This window comes from Meleagris gallopavo, chromosome 1 (genome assembly GCF_905368555.1).
Source record: "Meleagris gallopavo chromosome 1, MGAL_WU_HG_1.1, whole genome shotgun sequence".
In the NCBI taxonomy this organism is placed as follows: domain Eukaryota; kingdom Metazoa; phylum Chordata; class Aves; order Galliformes; family Phasianidae; genus Meleagris; species Meleagris gallopavo.
Window position 1 is genome coordinate 10268697 of NC_139404.1, and position 18527 is coordinate 10287223.

Genomic DNA, 18527 nt, shown 5'->3' on the forward strand with positions numbered 1-18527 from the left:
TGAAGAGAATTCTTTCCAATGAAAGAAATATTCTGATCTGTGGCTTATTTAGGGTTCTTAGGTGTACGTAATAGTGACTAATGTAATAGGTCAGAAATTTTTGTTTTGTTTTGTTTTTTGTTTTTTTTTTTCCCCCTTATAATTTTCACCAAGTTAAAGTATACGGTGTGCAGTCCAGGAGGGAAAAAAACTTCTTTTAGATAGACTGTATTTTCCCTGCCATTATTGATTTTTATCTTGGACACACAAAGAATAACAGATGCCAGAGAAAATATTTAAAAATTATCTTCATCATAACTGCTTATATTACCATACTGTAAATTGGTCTACAAAGTTCGGAACTCCAAGATGCAATGCAGATGTAAAAGATGATGGAGCCAAACTAAATAAACTAGAAAGTTCATTGCATCTTCAAATCTTAGTGTCCTGCTCCAAATTTGGTGAACTTCTAGAGGGAGTTCCCTTGTTTGTTGACCAGAAAGCTGAGGAGTTTTGGACTTGAAGAGTGCACTCAAATAGAAAAAAGCTTAAGCCACTATTATAGATCTAAATTAGAAAGCTAACAGATGGCAGAGACTGGTCTGGAAATTACTACTATTGATTGAATATAATATTGATATAATGTAAGCTCTTTACAGAATGATTTTTTTTTTTTCCCTGAAGAATGTTAATGCTGATTTTTGTTTCATTCCATTTTTACATCCAAGTTTTTTTCAGCTCTGTCAGTGAATGTTACCATTCCTGACAATTTACTAAATTTAATTTGTCTACTTGATCTGAGTTCCAGTATATTTATTCCAAACTGATCTGATTCCTCTAATGCCTTTGGTTTAGAGAATGCATTGTATGTGGTGGGAATCATGTGGAAGTGTTCAACCCTTAAAAGATGACAAAAGAACTCATTAAAATCCTTTGTTATATCTCCTGTAATCCCCAACTTTCCTGTTTACACCTCAGTTATCAAGCAGTTTTGCTAACCCAGGTTTACATTGTGCTTTTAATTTATCCAAAACTTTGTACCTTTGTATTTAGCACCACATGTAACAGGAAGATCAGAAAAAAAATCTTTATGAGTTCTCCCAGTTTCCTGTTTCTATCTAATTTGTGCTTTCTTGTTTTTGCCCATTTGAGTAAATTTCATCCCTTAAGGGTTGATCTTTTCTCTATGACAGCCTGTTTAATCTCTCTACTGATTTATACAAGATTTTTTTGATTTTTTGTTGTTTCTTTTTTTTGTCATTTTTGGGTTTGTTTTGCTTTTGTTCTTTTTCTTGATGTTTTAGTTGTTTGTTTTAGTTGTAACATTTAGTTGTAACATGTTAACCTAGATATCCAATGCAGAATTTCTAAATAGCCTTTTGTATCCATGTTAAAAGTCTTGCTTTCTGGGCTGCTGCTTCTATGCTATTTCCTTCCTTCCTTCCTTCCTTCCTTTCTTCCTTCCTTCCTTCCTTCCTTCCTTCCTTCCTTCCTTGCCTGCTTTCTTGTTTTTCTGAAAGTGGGTTTGTTGGTTTTTTTTTTTGTTTTTTTTTTTTAATGACTTTTTAAACTGTGATTTGTAATCTTCACAGAGTTCCCTTCCTTGAATCTTTTGTGTTGGATTTGTTTGGCCTGATGTTTCACACAGTAATGCTAAGTCCATCTGGACTGTGATCTACACTGCTACTAGACCTATACTATAGTTGTAGAGGGCAGCACACTACAAAGAATTTGAAAGTGGTCCCATGTACAACTGACTTAAAGACTCTTCCAAGAAGCCATCATTTATCACATCTAAAAATGTGATTTTTTTTCTTGATAGTGCATTGATCCAGTCTCTGTATTGCCTCTCACTATTCCATGATTGATTTTGTTACAGTCCTCAGGTGGTCAGCAATGCAATACTAGTATTAAGTTTCTATTATTGGACTCTAAAATGCTGTACCCACAGAGATTTCATCACACTGTCTTTTCCCTTAATATTTTTGCCCCACCACGGTTTCTATTATCCTTAACATAACATCATTGTGGTGAATGTCCCATATTGCCCTTCTGACCAAGTTGGTAGCCAATAATGCTCTCTAGTACTGGATATTCTCCTTCCACCACATGTCTAATTTAATTATTATTATCTTGGAGTAGTTAATCAATACCTTGTCTTCATGATTCCACCTCAATTTTATGCTTCTTGCAATGCTGTAGTAACACTTACAAGTTTTGCTCAAGGATGTGCTGGTAAATAGAAAGTGTTTTAATGAGCCTTCTGTATTTATTTTGACTATTTATTTCCCCATTGGCTTTTCTGAGGTATATTAATTATTAGTTATATCTGTCTCAGAGGCATGTCAGTCATGTTCCATACTCATTAGACTTCCTCATCTTTCTGTTTAAAAGATGTTCTTCTTGCAACATTTTCAATTTTTGTGCCAGCAGCTGGACTGCATTACAAATAAGGTGCAGTCTGTCCTTCCTGGAGATGTTGCTCCTGTTGAAGAAGCTTCTCCAGTTCCTGAGAGGAACTATCTTCCCTCCTGCTTACACTGTTATCTTGTCTTTGGGACTGCGAATCCTTTGGGTTGAAATAAAGGGAAAGTGTCTTTTTAAGCTATTGGCGTAGAATGCCATGAAAACAAGTGGAAGAATAAATATTTTCAGTCTTTATAGCTACCTATCAGTCTGGAACTTGGTGAACAAAGTAGTGCAAGGAATGGTTGAAATATTTCCCTGCAGTTTTAAATAGCTGAACATAGATTTCTTCTATGTACCTCTTGAGAAGCGAGAAGGTTTACACCTTCTTGTATGTTACAAAATTCGGAACAAGTATAAAATGTATTTCAAACAGACTAGCAAATTAAATCTTGATGTGAAAGATACTGTGCATGACAGGCAAGGTGAGACCGAATAACAGAAGTTACTGGTTAAGAAGAAGGAGGGAAGACCTGTGATTGCTCTGTGGCATAATGAATAGTTAGGTCCACTGATGCATGTCAAAGCAGTAAAGCTTGGAGAGAGCTTTAAAATTGGAGCCTGTCTTGCTTACAGACTGCACAGAAGTTACAAAAGAAACAAGAGAAACATTATTTCAGAATTCGGGCAAAGAAAGGATTTTCCTTCCTTTTGATCATATATTCACCTGTAGAGCATATTCTTTTTAATACGTAATCATGTTGAAGTAATGGGCATGATCAGTCTGATATTTGTTTTCTTATCTTGAGAAGTTATGGGTTTTTCTAATCTTTTGTAAAGTGATGCTCCAATTCTCCAAATTGACGTAATTTTATGAATACAGATATGGATTTCTGGGGCTCCCATATTCCATAGCATTTCTTATTTGCTTATGTAAGCATCCCATCTAATTCATAAATGACTGCAGTAAACCTTGTAAGAGATGAATTTTCCCATGTCTAGAGTTAATGTGGTAATGTCATTCTTTGCATCAAAAATCAGACAAAATTTCTAGAATGATTTTGTTATTCGTTTGGGGATTTTTAGACATAATAATGTACTTAAGATAAAAAATTATCTCTCAAGGATAGTGCAGAATGCTGAAGAATAAAGTTTAGATTACTCCTCTGAAAATTTAGATGTAATTAATGTTATTCATTTATTTTTTTCCTTGTCAACAGGAAGATTCAGCTGACTGTGGTGGTGCCTCTGGTCTGAGTCCATCACTGTGGTCTATGGTAGGAATTCAGTTGGTCCTGCTTTGGCTCTTATCTGGCAGCAGACACTACCAGTTATGACCTTGCTAAAACAAAACCTGCATAACTTAATCAAGATCCGGCCAAAACGATAGCCTCGGTTTCATTTTAAAAAGGGTCAGCTATTCAGACAGAAGCAGAACAGCAATGCTCATGTCTGGTTATCACGCGTTGTGAGATTCATAAAGGCACTCAAAGTGGCTGCATATTGGAGTGTCAATCCTTAAACGTATGTGAATGCTGCATCATCTCTGCCATCCGAACAGAATTCCGTACACGCTTCATTGGGGAATCTAAGACTTTTTTCATTCATTTGTTGTTGTAATCTTGATGACTTCATGTAAAAGGGCTCCCCTGACCATAGCTTATGTATATGATTTTCATTTATTTTAAGCTTTGGATTTCTTGAAGATTTATATTCTTTTACATGAACATTTATTTATGAAAGAAAAAAGAAAAAAAGGAGAGTATACTCCCCAGTATATATTGCTAGCACCACGATGGCTCCTTTGAACATCAGGTTCATCCACAGTGTTTGAGTGAAATGAAAATGTTGGCTAGTCTTTATCAGAAGCTCAGCATGATTGAAATGCTGTATGAGTGGTTTATTCTTCCAAAGTTAATCAGAACAGGTAGCTGGCAATATTTAGGTGGGCTCATAATTTAGTTTAAAGAAACGAATGAAGAAAGGAGGAAACTACTATTTTAAAAAATATAAAGATGCTTGAGAGTAATTTAAAAACGATTCTTTTAATCTTGGTGTCATCTTTTATCAGAAGAATAATAATTTCTATTTACTATTCACCTCCTTTTCACAATGCCAGATATACATATAAACTAGTCAAGTCCTTCAAAGATTAAAAAAAAAAGACTTGTGAATACTAACAAAAAAAAAAAAGTATATGTGATATTTGAACGTTGGTTTCCAAGGGTATTTTGCATGATGATGATGATGCTGCGTTACTGTTTTTCAGTTAGTTTTCTTTGATGGTAGAGTGTAGTCCATTGCAAAGGTAGCTGAGTGGTTCTTTTATTGTGTGAGAAACTGAACATTGCAATGTGTTGCAATCAAATCATATTAAATTATATTATGAAATAGAGCTCTGAATATACTGTGCAATGAAAAGCTGAGAAAATAGGGTAAATTTAGCTATCATAAGGAAAAGGTTGAGTTGGATTTTTTTACATAATAGTGATCTCACATTAAAACCTGTGTACAGATATTTTAAGTATATAAAAAATCAGATTTTGCATATTTATTTTTGAAAGTATATGTTCACCAAGGTTCATATCAGGTTCCCCCTTTGTTTGCTTTAAAATTCATCTAGACTATTAAAATTATCCTGTTGCTATTTATTATTGAAAATAACAAAATTAACAGCAAAATTACCTGGTTTCTGAGATTGGGAAAAATCTAAACAAATGGGGAGCCTTGAATCTGTATGTATGCACATTGATACTTGATTGTGAATAATAATTTTAGAAGTTGTTTTTATACAACCTCATTTGTGATACAGATTGGTGCAGTAAATTGCAATATTACAGTGTATCATAGTGTTGATGCAAAATATGGTTTGTGCTTTTTTTCTAGTTTTCAGAACTAAACAGTATTGCAAGACAGCTAAACCAATGAATGTGCAACTCTGCTGATATTGTCTAAGTCTGCTAAAAAACTGCAATATGCAAATATTAACATGGCACAATATACTATTTCTGTAAAAAAAATAAGAAAATTCAAAGCATTGGTATGTGTTTGCTGGCAATTGATTGATACAATTTTGATTATGTCAAAAGCTTAAAGAAACAATTGGGCATGCATTAATACCCTATGAAACATGAAGAAGCTACTCAAAGCCATGGCATGGCTTAAAAGATCAGATGTCTACTCTAGTTGTACCCATGGCTGGTTTGTTGTTTTCCTCATGAACCTTGGCTCCAGCAATGTATTTTCTCATCTTTGGAAGTACAATGAGTGAAAACAGTAAAAACTGACCTTCTGTTCAGGAATAAATTTTAGCTTTTAAAAAATACCTCTTGTACAGTCATGGGGTCTAAATTACAGTCAACTCTGTTGGATGATTTCAGGTCCTCCTCAGGGAAGGTGAGCTAATGTTAATGCTATGAGTAAAGGTAATCTTGCAACCCTTCTTCCAGTTATATTACTGCACTTCTTATTAAAAAACAAAACAACAACAACAACAACAACAAAAAACAATAATAATAATTGTTTGAGTCTTTCTAATCCTTAAACTCTATTCTGTTTTTCTTCCTTAACATGGTCAAATGAAATCATATGAAGGAACGAGGTTTGTAGGATTAAGCCAATTCTTAATAAGCTCGCTTGCTTTTACTTTAAGATTAGCTAAAATACACATTACTTTGCATCTTGCTCTTTTAATTTCTTGAACGATTGCCAGTATAAGAAGTGCTATACATTTTTCACTTAGCTACCCAAAAGAAACCCTTCATGGAAAAGTTATATTACTGAGATGCTAGAATAATTTTGTTACACGAGACTCCTATTCTGAGTTAGTTAATAAACATTTGATGAGGGTCTGTAGGAAGGAAGAAAGATAGTACAAACTGTAATGCCACAGAAACCAAGTGAGGTTTTTGATCTCGTTCCACTTTCCTTAGAGAGCTCACATATAAAAAGGAGGAAGAAGTCCATGCAATGCAGACACATTATCCTTTTTGGGCTATCCAGAGAGGCAAATTCTCTTTGTTCCTCTCCTCTGCCCCTCCCTAGGACTTGAAGAATTATTTCTTTATTTACACCTAGCCTTTTAGCCATTAAACCTGTCTGATAGAAAACTCAGGATTTTGGTTATATGGAAGTGACTTATCTATACAATACGAAGCATCGGAACACCAGAAAGCAAATGCAATGTGAACATTAGCTATCTCAAAGTATGAAGAACAGTCTGTTAGAAACATCCTCCATGAATAACTAATTCTTACACAGAAGAATATCCTTACTCTCACATAATTATAGTAGTCAACTTCTATTTGTAAGAAAAGAAACTTGATCTTAGGCTTGAAATTGAAACATTTTCAAATTACAGTACACTGTAAAAAGTTTTTTTGAAGTCACATAATAAACTATGTTGGTATTTGCTCAGATCCTTTAAATAGCACTAAGGGACAGAGATAAACTGCTGTTTTCATTTGCACAGAAGTCATGTGGCCTACTGTATGTCTGATAAATAACCACCATTAAAGTTCTCACAGTGTGGTACTGTAGAAGTGTGATCCGAAGACTTAACATGAAAGGTTTCTTCTTTTCTTTCCCTTTTGTTTGTTTAAACAACCAGCATTACTGCCAAGACACTAACCGTGGTCCATATTTGTATCAGGTTTTTAACATGACATAGCAGGTTTGATTGACAAGATTTTTAGGTCCTGTATCATTAAGACTTTAGTATGATGTTTTTCATGTTTCTAATGCTTGAGGCTTTACTGCTTAACTTGACAAAAAACGAAAAACAAGTGTTGCTGCCATTTGTAATTTTTCCTATAATATTCCTTTTACTAACTTAAAAACTGGCCTTACTGGGTTCAAATAGGCAGTATCCCTTTTAAGTGACCTTTGCAACCCAAGTGTTACTTGCTACGGTTGAGAGTTTTTTGGTATCACTGAAGAGACATTAAGAACTTTTTTTCCCATCAACATGTAAGCTCAGAAAGTGTGCTTAGTATCTCTTAATTTCAAAACACAACCTCAGTCTCACTGGTCCTAAAAATTCAGATGCTAGCACACTGGTTATAAGAGGTATATTAATGCCTACAAGGCACTGCAGTGCTCTCTGATGGTTTTTGGAATGTCGACTGAAGGTGAAATCTTAATAACTCCTTAGGTGAAATTTTATCCTAGCTTCATCAGACATCTAAGCCTTTAAAAAAGGTCAGATTTTTTTTTCTTCCATACCACAATGTTAATATTGTTAATAATCATTGTACACTACTGTAAAAAGATTAAAACAAAGTGTCTGAAAACAATTCAAGAGTTTTGAAAAGTTAGCCTAACCTTCTTCCTAGCTACTTGCATCTGTACTGTTTATGGTTTAAAAGAAAAATACCATCTTGAAGAAATAATTTCACTGAGGCTAAAAGAGTACTGTTGTTCAGATGCCATGAAAATGCAATTGTGATCTGACAAAGCTGTCTTCTCTTCTTGTGTTGTATGGAATGTCTGGATCATGCTTTCTGGGATATTTTTATTGAAATGCTCAGTGTGTGTTTCTGCAAAAAAGGCTTGCTTGCTCTTACAAGTCAAAGCAAGTCTTTCTCCCTTCTATTGTGTTCTCTTGACACTTTTGTGGAACTTGACAAGCCTGGAAAAATCAATTTTTGTAAAAATTTGTACAATAATGTTATAAAAAATTTATAATCCTAGAACTGTTGTGTTAATTCTTGTGCAAAAACAGTATATTCAGAATAAAAATTTATCATTTAAAATCAACAACTACTTTGATTTTTCATTCTATATAATAAAAATATGTAACAGTGCCTACATAGATAGCTAAATAATAGGTCTGAGTTTGAGACATAATGGCAACAGAAGACTGAAAGAGAGGTTTTCTAAAGTATAGACTATGACTTAATCCAGTTTATACTGGGGATCAAAGGAGGATGTGTAGTAAACCCTCATTTCTGTATTAGTTACGGCTTTGAAAATTTTGTTTGTTTGTTTTTCTTTTTCCCAAAAACTAACTAATGAAAACTGAGAATCTGTAAAGCAGTCAGTACAGTAACAGTATATAAAGCATCTGAGGTTACCCTGTTGTTCTGAAACAATTGCTTTTGGAAGGACTGTCATTTACTAACTTGTAAACACTGATGAAGTCCAAGAGTTCATTCACATCCAGAAGCAGACTAAACTCAGATGGCAACTGCCCAAGTTGTTGCCCCACCTCTGACAAAGATCACTGCTTTATTTATGAATCAGCTTCTGCACTGCTGCAGTTCTCTGCTAAACGTCAAATTCAACCTTAATAAACAGGGTTGAGATGTTGAGGAGTTGCTTCACTGTTTTTCAGTGTGCAGAGACTGACAACCTCCATCAGGAGGGCAGGGCGGATGGTAACTGCTTTAGAAGTCTGATTTTAATCCTTTGCTGTGTATGTGTCAAAGCCCAAAGAGAATGACAGTCATAAATTACAACTGAATTTACTGAATCCCCAAGGAGTCAGATAAGAGAGAAAGAAATCAAATGCAGATTCTAATGCTGAAAAGTATCAGATCACCCATGTGGAAATGCTACAAGGCAGCACATGACACTGCAGATCAACATCCAGAGATCACTGGCCTCAACTAGATTAAACATTGCCATGTAATGACATGATTACTCCCACATGCTAAATTAATTGTAACATGTTCACTGTATGCCATTGAGAATCAAAAATAAAGAAACCCCCAAATCCCTTCCCAGTACATTTTAAATTTTAATTCCTTATTACAGTACTCTATTCATTCAACACCAGGAACCAGTTCTTTCAGAAAACAGAGGTTTTTGTTCATTTGTTTGTTTGTTTCTCCCATTTCTGGAATTTACAAGCAGATCAATTTGGGAATGCCTGCATTGCAGTTAAATATTCTGTACTAGTCCCCACTGCAAAACAAGCCAGAATACATTTTGCCTGTCATATTATATTACTCTGAGAGATGACTTCAAATTATCCAATATAGAATGATTACTGCTAACCATCTACAAAAATCAAGAAGTTTTATGTTATAAAAAATCCTGCACTATATCATCTATTAGTCCAGTGCTCCCTGAACGCTCCCTGAATGCTCTACTGGACAAGATGCATACCTTAAACGGTCCAACATTTTCTCTCCCTGTTGCGAAAGATATAGAAAACATTGTCTCCCTTTCCAATGGTCTGTTGCCCTTGGGGAAAAGGTGAGCATTTGTGATTTGTCTATCTTTAGTTGACTACAATTAGTCAGTTCATTCTAGAGTAAAGAGTTCTGCCCAGATTTTGAATATCTGCCTTAAGGATCTAGAGGTGAATTCTTAAAAAATAAGTTGCTGTTGCTTTTTTTAGTAGTATGCCTTTTTCCAGGGGAGAAATTTTCATGTTAAGGAAAAACTGCATCTGCTACTTTTTCTATTACTTTCCTGCTATTTTTTATGGGATTTCAGTGCTGTTCTTTTCTTACAGCTATTTTTTGAAAGGCAACACAAAGTATGGGATTTCAGTAGTATTCACTCTTCCTCTCTAAGAAAATCTTCTGTATTTTCAGTCACTTAAAGTGTTTCAGACACTTAAGTGTTTCATAAAGAAAACAAATGCATGGTATCGGGAGTGGAATCTATCTCAGAATTTCCACTTCAATTTTGTTACTTTAACCCAGACTCTTCTTGTGATCTCAGCCTCTTCTCTGTGGCTTGATTATCTAAAAATAATTTTTTGTTACATTATAAAGCAAACTTATGTGCACACACACATTTACTATAGTTCAGGAAGACTAACGTACTTGGAACTATGACTAATAGTATTAAGTTTTGGTATACTTAATTAACATGTATTGTTCTACTAAACTATTGTGAGAGTTGAAGTAGTTAATAGTCACAATAATAAGTGTTAGTCAGTTTGACAGATAAGCTTTTATATCTTCATGATCAGTTAGTTATAGGAGAAAACTGTAGGCAGCTGAGGTTCATGTATGGAAATTTGAGAACCTTGGATGGTACTGGAATTCGGTAGGTATACATTGGGAGTTTCACTGGGTGTCTGTGTTCCTAGGCTGATCAGTGGAGATTACTCAATGTAGTCAGTGGACCAGGAAGAACCATTCAGATGACCATCTACTAGATGTTTAGGAGTAGTTGCAGTTGGACGTGCAACCTTTCCCCTGAAACTGAGACATGAGGATGCTAGATCTGAGAAAGATTGAACAGTGGTGATACATGAATTCAAAAAAATTTTTTTCTCTTTTGATGGTTCCTAGAACCAAGATCTTGATTCAGTAAATTCCACCTAAAGGAAGACAGATGTGAAATGTAGGCTACCAGAGAATTATGCAGACTTATGTCTGCTCTAACAGCCATTCCTCTGCAAACACAGTGGAAGAGATGCCAAATTTCCGAGTTCTGAGAAACTCCAAAATCCTAGTCCTCAGAAAACCTTGTTCTGAGGAAAACTGTGGTTGGTGAACACTGAGTTCCTTCCAAAGTAGAGAAGAGGTAGTGCTGATGGTGAAAGGGGTCTTACTCATCTTTTGCATCATGTGTTTCCATTTATAGTACTTGTCTGAAAAGTGTAATATGTGTTTCTAAGTCTTAGGTTTTATGTGGGTGAGAGAACCTGAGCTCTTACTAACAGAGGCAGCAATAAAATCTAGAACCTGCGCACTTAGAAAGGCAGCAATGAAATCTAACTCAGTCTGCCTGAAAGGTCATACCTTTGTGCTGTTGAAGATTTACAGTAAATAGAAAAGCATATATATTGAAACTTTTTTTCCAATTATTATTTTTATTAAGAAATTGTTATCTTCATTATGAATGAATGGAATGGAAAGACAGGTATGTGAAGAACTTTAAGACCTAGAAACATCTGCAAAGGTTAGGCATCTACCTAGATGGAAGTTGTATGCTGCATTTTCAGTATCACAGTTATGTATTGTATAGGGTCTCAAATTTTGCCTTAATCACATTTTAGCAGTTAGTTGCTATGGTTTGGGAATCTGAAGTTAGCTAGTGACTCAGAACACTTTTAAGTATGGTGTCTTTTTAATGGTGCCAGGACAAGAGGCAATAGGCAAAAATTAGAACATAGGAGGTTCCATCTAACCATCACAAATCACTTCTGTGCTGTGTGGGTGACAGATCATTGGCACAGTTTGCCCAGAGACACTGTGGTGTCTCTTCCTTGGAGATATTCAGAAGCCACTTGGACGTGGCCCTGGGCACCTTGATCTGGGTGTCCTTGCTTGGTTAGGGGTGGGCTGGAAGGACCCGGAGGTCCTGCCAAACTCAACGATGCTGTGATTTTGTGATTTATGCCATTAACTGCTTGGGGTTTTGTTTGGTTTCTTATATTTCTGTCCGATTCCAATCTTGTAAATCATAATGAAAGAAAAGTCTCTTCATCCACAATGGAACTGGTTGTGTTTAAAGCACTTTGTAAACGAGGAAGTGAGACTAAGCTCCAACTTTGGTTTTAGTAAATTAATTTTTTGGAATAATAATAATCATAAAAAGATATTGTTAATAGAATCAACAAAAAATCTATATCTAGATGTGATTATATCTAAGTTTGTATAATCCTACAGTTGGGGCAGTAACAAGGGAGATCATAGCTGACATTAGTCTTTTTGAGTATTACCTGAACACTACTTTGACTACTGGCTCATGGTTCAATTAAACAAGTTTACTTTTCTTGAACTTTACTCTGTGCATCCAGAAATGTGAAGAATATGAAAGTGAAGGTATGAAAAGTGGGGGTATGAAAATGCTTTGTAGCTACAGCAGTCTGCTGAGAAGATACATCTGTCACCACAGCTGTGCCTTCTGCTCTCCATGAGCTGGATCTGCTTGGTTGAGCTGATTTCCTGTCTGTGCCAGCACTGACGGGTTGTTCTCTGGGAGTGCTGAGGAAGATCTGTGCTAGTAGAATCAAATATATGTTTCTATTTCTCTGTCTCCCTCCGTTAACAGCAAGAAATTCAATGAGCCTGATCATACCTGAGATTCTGGATGTCTAATAATTCACTGAGAAAACACTGAAAGTTAGGTAACTAAGAGAGAATGTCTTTCAGTTGCTTCCACATCTCCTAGGAAATGTATATCTTAAACTAAGGTACTGAGCAGTTAAGATTTTTGGGGAGAAGTGCAAGTATGTATGTAGACATAAGTATTTCAATAAATTTTAGTTACTATCTATGGGCTTCTAAAAATGTGCCTTTGTGTTTTGTTCTTACAAGGTCAAGCCACCCTGCTGTGCTTTTCTATGGCAGATGACAGGAGTAAAACCATGCTTAAAAGCAGCCTGCATGCAAGGCCTCCTTTGCAGAGCGTGAAGGAGAATCTACAGTGTGGTATTTTTTTCCTAAAATCTTTTGTTGAGTGAAATGTCTTAAATAGAAACTTGTCCAGATCTGGATGAAAACCTAATCCATCGGACTGCACAAATAGGCACCTTTGTTGTTTCCAGAAGAGATTGTCTCATATTAATGGATATTCTGTTACTAGAAGGCTTTTTTTTTTCACTCTTTTTGATTTTTTTTTCATTTCATTCTCTATTTTTTAATAGCTAAAATAGCTGTTTTCAAATTACAGAAGAATGTGGAATGCTATACTTTATAGCTCAGCTGTATTCACCTCTTTTAACACAGATTATAAATCCTTTTCCAAGTAACAAGGAAAAAAAAAGATGCACGATAGAATTGATTGTTGATAGGAAACACAATATTTTCATTGCCGCATAATGTTAGTATTTTTCTCTGCTGCTTTTCTTTCAACATTTCCGTACGTACATAATAAATCCATATCAAAAATATAGTCAAGTAAAGTCATCATTAATAAGCACACAATATGGAATGAGTGCGGTCCTAGACACAGTCTTTCTCCAGTAGATACAGGGTCTGTTATTAAAACTAATCAGGAATTTAATAGCTAGAATTCTGTAGGGTATCAGACACCCTTAGCTTTAATTCTTGGTAAAATGAAATTTGCAGATGCTGAAAAAATAGCTAATTTATATTCTGAGGAAATCAGAAGAGCAAAGCGGTTTGATTAGTAGTACATCAGTGATGTACTTAAATTATAGGAACTCAGTTTCTTCCTACAGTGTGATTGATGATCTAGAGTTAAAAATTATTCTGTATTGCTTTTAGTATTCCTTCACTGTTACAATAATTTACTTGGAGAGTCTGGATTTTCAAAACTGTTTCTCAGAGCAGAGGCTGCAAGACGAGGTTCAAGGATTACCCATTTCTGAAAAGCCAACCTATTTTAGTAAGGAAAGAAACAACCATTTAGGGAAATCTTAAGCAAGCTAGACGAGATAGTTACTCTTTCATGAGGCTAAGAGTGGTAAGAAACTTAAAACCTTTTTGTCATGAAAGAAGATTAAGCTGTGAGATGCCAGATTGTACGGACAATGAACAGTGTGCAAGCAGATGCTCTTTGAGTCTTGTCCAGTGAGGCTTGTTTGTCATGTCCACATCTCATCATTTAGGACAATGACAATTGTTAACTGCCAGCAGCATATCCAATGCATTCCTTCTTCTTCATAGCCCATCAAACTGCTAGCAAACTACAAACCGTATGCACAGCAGCACAACTATGGTACTGCTGCTTGCAGTGGTTACAGGCTTCTTTCAATCATTTCTGCACACCAACACACAACAGAACCAGCATCGGCCTCTATGTTTGATTGTATAACTTGCCAGTGGTCAGAGGAAAACCCGACAGATGAAATTCATAATTAAAGCCACAAAAATAAATAAATAAATAAATAAATAAATAAATAAATAAATAAATAAATAAATTGTCTAGAATGTTTTGCAAGGAGTAATACAATCTGGAAGTGCCAGGCTGTTGCCTTTTGGAAACATGGAGTGGCCTGAAATTAATTTGTTTAGCTTTTGCTTATGTAAAAATGCTCAACTTCATGACAAATCTCTTAAGAACCCAGAGGTTATAGAAGTCTAATTTGTATTTAAATGGAATAGAAACAGATGGAGCTGTTGAGAAACAGATTATAAAATCATCTGAATATTTTTAAAGTGACTTCACTGATGTTTTGCCTCATGTTTTTTTTTAGGATTCATGATAAATATTTTTTAAAGTGATTCATCTTTCATCTTGGGTTCCCATGTTCTTGACCTAGTCTGATAGGGTTTAAGATGCAAGAGCATTTGCTGAATGTTGTATTTTTTAATGTGTTTCAATTAGTAAGACACAAAGTCTATATAAAGTATGGATATTAGAATAAATTCATAAGTATATGTTCCTTTCTTTTTTCTCACAAGAAAAGCAAAGATTGTTATAATAAAATGGATAATCATAGAATCATAGAATTATGGAATCCTTAGAGTTGGAAGGGACCACTGAAGGCCATCGAGTCCAACTTCCCTGCAATGAACAGGGACACCACAGCTAGATAAGGTTGCCCAGATCCTGATCCATAATGATAGCACTGTAGATAACAACTTTTAGCTCATCAACTGTGATGGAGAGAGAGAGAGCTTTCCTGCAAGGTGCTCTGCTCTGGGGCAGGTCCATGCTGCACCAAGCATGGAACAGCCTTGCAAGGCAAGGGGAGCACCTATCAGGGAGCTCATGCCGGGCACCATTGTCCTCCTTGTGGCAGCAGCACTTTGACATGCCAGGGGCAGGGCCAGGAGCAGTGAGAGCACACCCCTATCCAGCCAGGGAAGGAACATAAGCAGGCTTCCCACTTGAGAGAGGGTAAACATGTGCAGGATGAGGGAGATTGAAACTTCATCTCTGCTCCTGAAGTCCCACTAACCAATAGATTTCAAGCTCTGGTGTGAGAAAGAGAAGGTATGGATGACAACTTGATACCGGAATGGGATGATCACATTAAAAAAGTCCAGCTTAGGAACCAAGTCACAACTGGTGCTGATTAAAAAAGGCAAAGAGTCTTAGCAATTCGAGACTCTTTGCTGATAGGCACTAAGGCAACCATCTGCTGCCCGAATAACCTCTCTAGAGAGGTATACTGCCTGCCAGGGGCCCACATTTGGGACATCAAGATAAGGATATCTGTGAAATAGTCAGGAACAGGTTGAGAGCCTGTGAGTTAAAATTAGGGACTGGACCACTAAGGGACAGCTGGTGATCAGGGTCTACTACAGACTACCTGATTAAGAGGAGTTTGTTGGCGAGGCCTTGTTGCTGTAAGAAGTGTTACACTCACAGGCTATCAACTTACTGGTGGATTTCAACCACCTGGATATCTGCTGGGAAAACAACACAGAGAGCTGCAGGTGATCCAGGAGACTCCTGGAGTCCATTGATGATAACTTTCTGGTTCAAGTACTGGACAGATCAACCAGAGATGACTGAGTCCAGTGTTGCTGGACTCAGTGCTCACCAATGTAGAGGAGATCATTAAAGACATTAAGATTGGAGGCACCCTGGGCCTGGGCAGTGACCATTCCCTGGTTAAGTTTGTGAGGAATGTGGGAATAGCAAACAGTAGAGTCAGGACCCCTGAACTTTAGGAGAGTGAACTTCAGGCTGTTTAAAGAACTGTTGGACAAGGTCTCCTGGGAAGTTGTCCTTAGAGATAAAGGAGTGAAGAAAAGCTGGCTGTTCTTTTAAGGATGCTTTTTTTTTTTTTTTTTTTTTTTTTTTTTTTTTTTTTTTTTTGAGTGCAAGAGCTCGCCATCCTTCAGAATAGGTAGGAGAAGCTGGAAACCAGCTTGGATTGGCAAAGACCTGCTGGACAAATGGAGGGGAAAAAAAAAGACATTTTCAGGCAGTAGAAACAAGGACATGTCATGTAGGAAGAATATAGGGATGTTGTCCAGACGTGCAGAAATGGGTTTAGGAATGCCAAGGCACAGATGGAAATAAACTTGTTGGGTGATGTTAGAAACAACAGTAAAGTATTTCATAGGTACTTTGATCAGAGGAGCCAGGTCAAAGAGAGAGTACCTCCTCTGATAAATGAGAAAGGACTACTGGCTACAATAAATATGGAAGAGGCTGAGGTACTCAATTAATTCTTTACCTTGGTCTTCATTGGCAGCCAGGATTCTCATATTTCTCACATCCTTGAACCTCACATTCCTGATCCTCTAGTTGGGAACTAGGGTAGCAAAATCCCCTCCAGTGTAAGACCAGAGCAACTCGGAGACCACCTCATGAAACTGAATGTGTACAAGTCTATGGAGTCAGACAACATGCATACCAGAGTCCTAAGGCAGCTGGTTGATATAGTTTCTGAGTCACTCTCCATCATATTTGAAAGCCATGGCTGTCATGAAAAGTCCTCAAGGACTGGAAAATTAAAGATCTCTTTCATTTATAAGAAAGGGAGGACAGGCAGTCCAGGGAACTACAAGCAGATGACTGTCTCACTTCTGTACTTGGGAAGTGCATGGAACAGATGCTCCTGGAAGACTTATTAAGACATGTGAGGGATGATCCAAGACAGCCAGCATGACTTCATCAAGGGAAAGTCATGCCTGACCGATCTAGTGGCCTTCTATGATGGAGTGACATTGGTGGACAAAGAGAAGGCAACTAATGTCACCTGCCTGGACTTCTGCAAGGCCTTTGACATGGTCCCCCACCTCATCCTTATCTCTAAATTGAAGATATATGGATTTGAAAGATGGACTGTTAGGTGTTTAAGGAATTGGTTGGAAAGTCACAGTGAGAGGATTGTAGTCAATGGATCAATAGCCAAGAAGAGACCAGTGATCAGCGGTATTCCCAGGGATCTGTCTTAGGATCAATACTCTTTAACATTTTTATCACTGATATAGATAACAGGATCAAATGCACACCCAACTGATGACACCAAACTGAGTTGTGCAGTTGATAAAACAGAAGGAAGGGATGCCATTCAGAGGTGCCTTGATAAACTCAAAAAGGTGACCCATGTGAACCAAATGAGGTTCAATAAAGCAAAGTGCAAAGTTGGGTTGTGGTAATCCCACTTATGTTTACAGACTTGGAAAAGAATTCTATGAGAATAGCCCTGCTGAGAAGGACTTAGAGGTCCTGAGTGATGAAGAACTTAACATGTGCCAGCAGTGTATTATCATCATGGCAGGCCAATGGTATCCTGGTCTGCATCAAAAGACAGGTGGCCAGCAAGGCAACAGAGGTGATTGTCCCTCTCTATTTTGCTCTTGTGAGGCCCCATCTGGAGTACTGCAACACAGGAAAGATGCTGAGCTTCCAAGGAGGGCTACAAAGATGATCAGAGGGCTGGAGGACCTGTCCTATGAAGATAGGCTGAAAGAGCTGGTCTTGTTCAGTCTGGAGAAGAGAAGGCTGCAGGCGAACTTCATTATGAACTTATTTAAGGGGAGATTGTAAACAGGAGGGAAGTCAACTTTTTACATGGACAGACAGTGATAGGACAAGAGGAAATGATTTTAAACTAAATGAGAGAAGATTTAGATTAGATGTTGGGAAAGTTTTTCAATGAGAGAGTGGTGAGGTGCTGGCACAGGCTTCCCAGAGAGGTTGTGGATGCCCTGACCCAGGTTGGCCTCGAGTACCAGGCTGGATGGGGCCCTAACACCTTGATCTAGTTCTTGATCTAGCAGTTGGCAACCCTGTCCGCAGCAGAGGGCTTGGAACCTGATGATCCTTGGGTCCCTTCCAAACCAAGTCATTCTATGATTCTGTGATATGGGTTTCAGGTTTTTTCTCCACCTCTTTTGTGTTAATAACAATTAAAGGACAGAAGCCTTATCTTCATTTCTAGCTTTTGCTAGGAAGCATTTGTGATTAAAATAAAAATTTTATTTATGGAAAAGCTTTCTGGGGTTTCTAGTAGTACAATCTCCACCAAATTATCATTGTAGTCAATTGTCTGAAAATCATAGAACTGGAGCACTTGCTTTAAATCTAACACTTGTTTTACTGTATTGCTGGGGGGAACTGCACATACATAAAGCCAAGTATGTGCTTAAATGCTCTCACTGGGTAAAAGTATTTAACAGCTAATGCATTTATGCCTACAGTGAGGTTCAATTATGCCTCTTTTCAAAGCTTCTTTATTCTTGAGATATCACTGTTAATTTTATATTTTGTAATGTGGTTGCATATTTTCATGTTTAGAAAAGATAAAAAATTCTATTTTGAGAACTAGTAATTTAAACTCCCAAAATAAAAACTTATGTAAT

At 36.8% G+C, this 18527-nt stretch overlaps 1 protein-coding gene across 4 annotated transcripts in view; it reads left to right on the forward strand.

Moving 5' to 3' along the window:
* CACNA2D1 (calcium voltage-gated channel auxiliary subunit alpha2delta 1) overlaps nt 1-8145 on the forward strand; it is a 353910-nt gene extending 345765 nt beyond the window's left edge. For all 4 annotated transcript variants that reach the window (XM_085216374.1, XM_085216379.1, XM_085216387.1 and 1 more), the window contains one exon: nt 3606-8145. In XM_085216374.1, the coding sequence (XP_085072500.1) occupies nt 3606-3722 (117 nt within the window). In that variant the 3' untranslated portion in view covers nt 3723-8145. The remainder of the gene's footprint in view (nt 1-3605) is intronic.
* Nucleotides 8146-18527: the final 10382 nt, after the last annotated feature.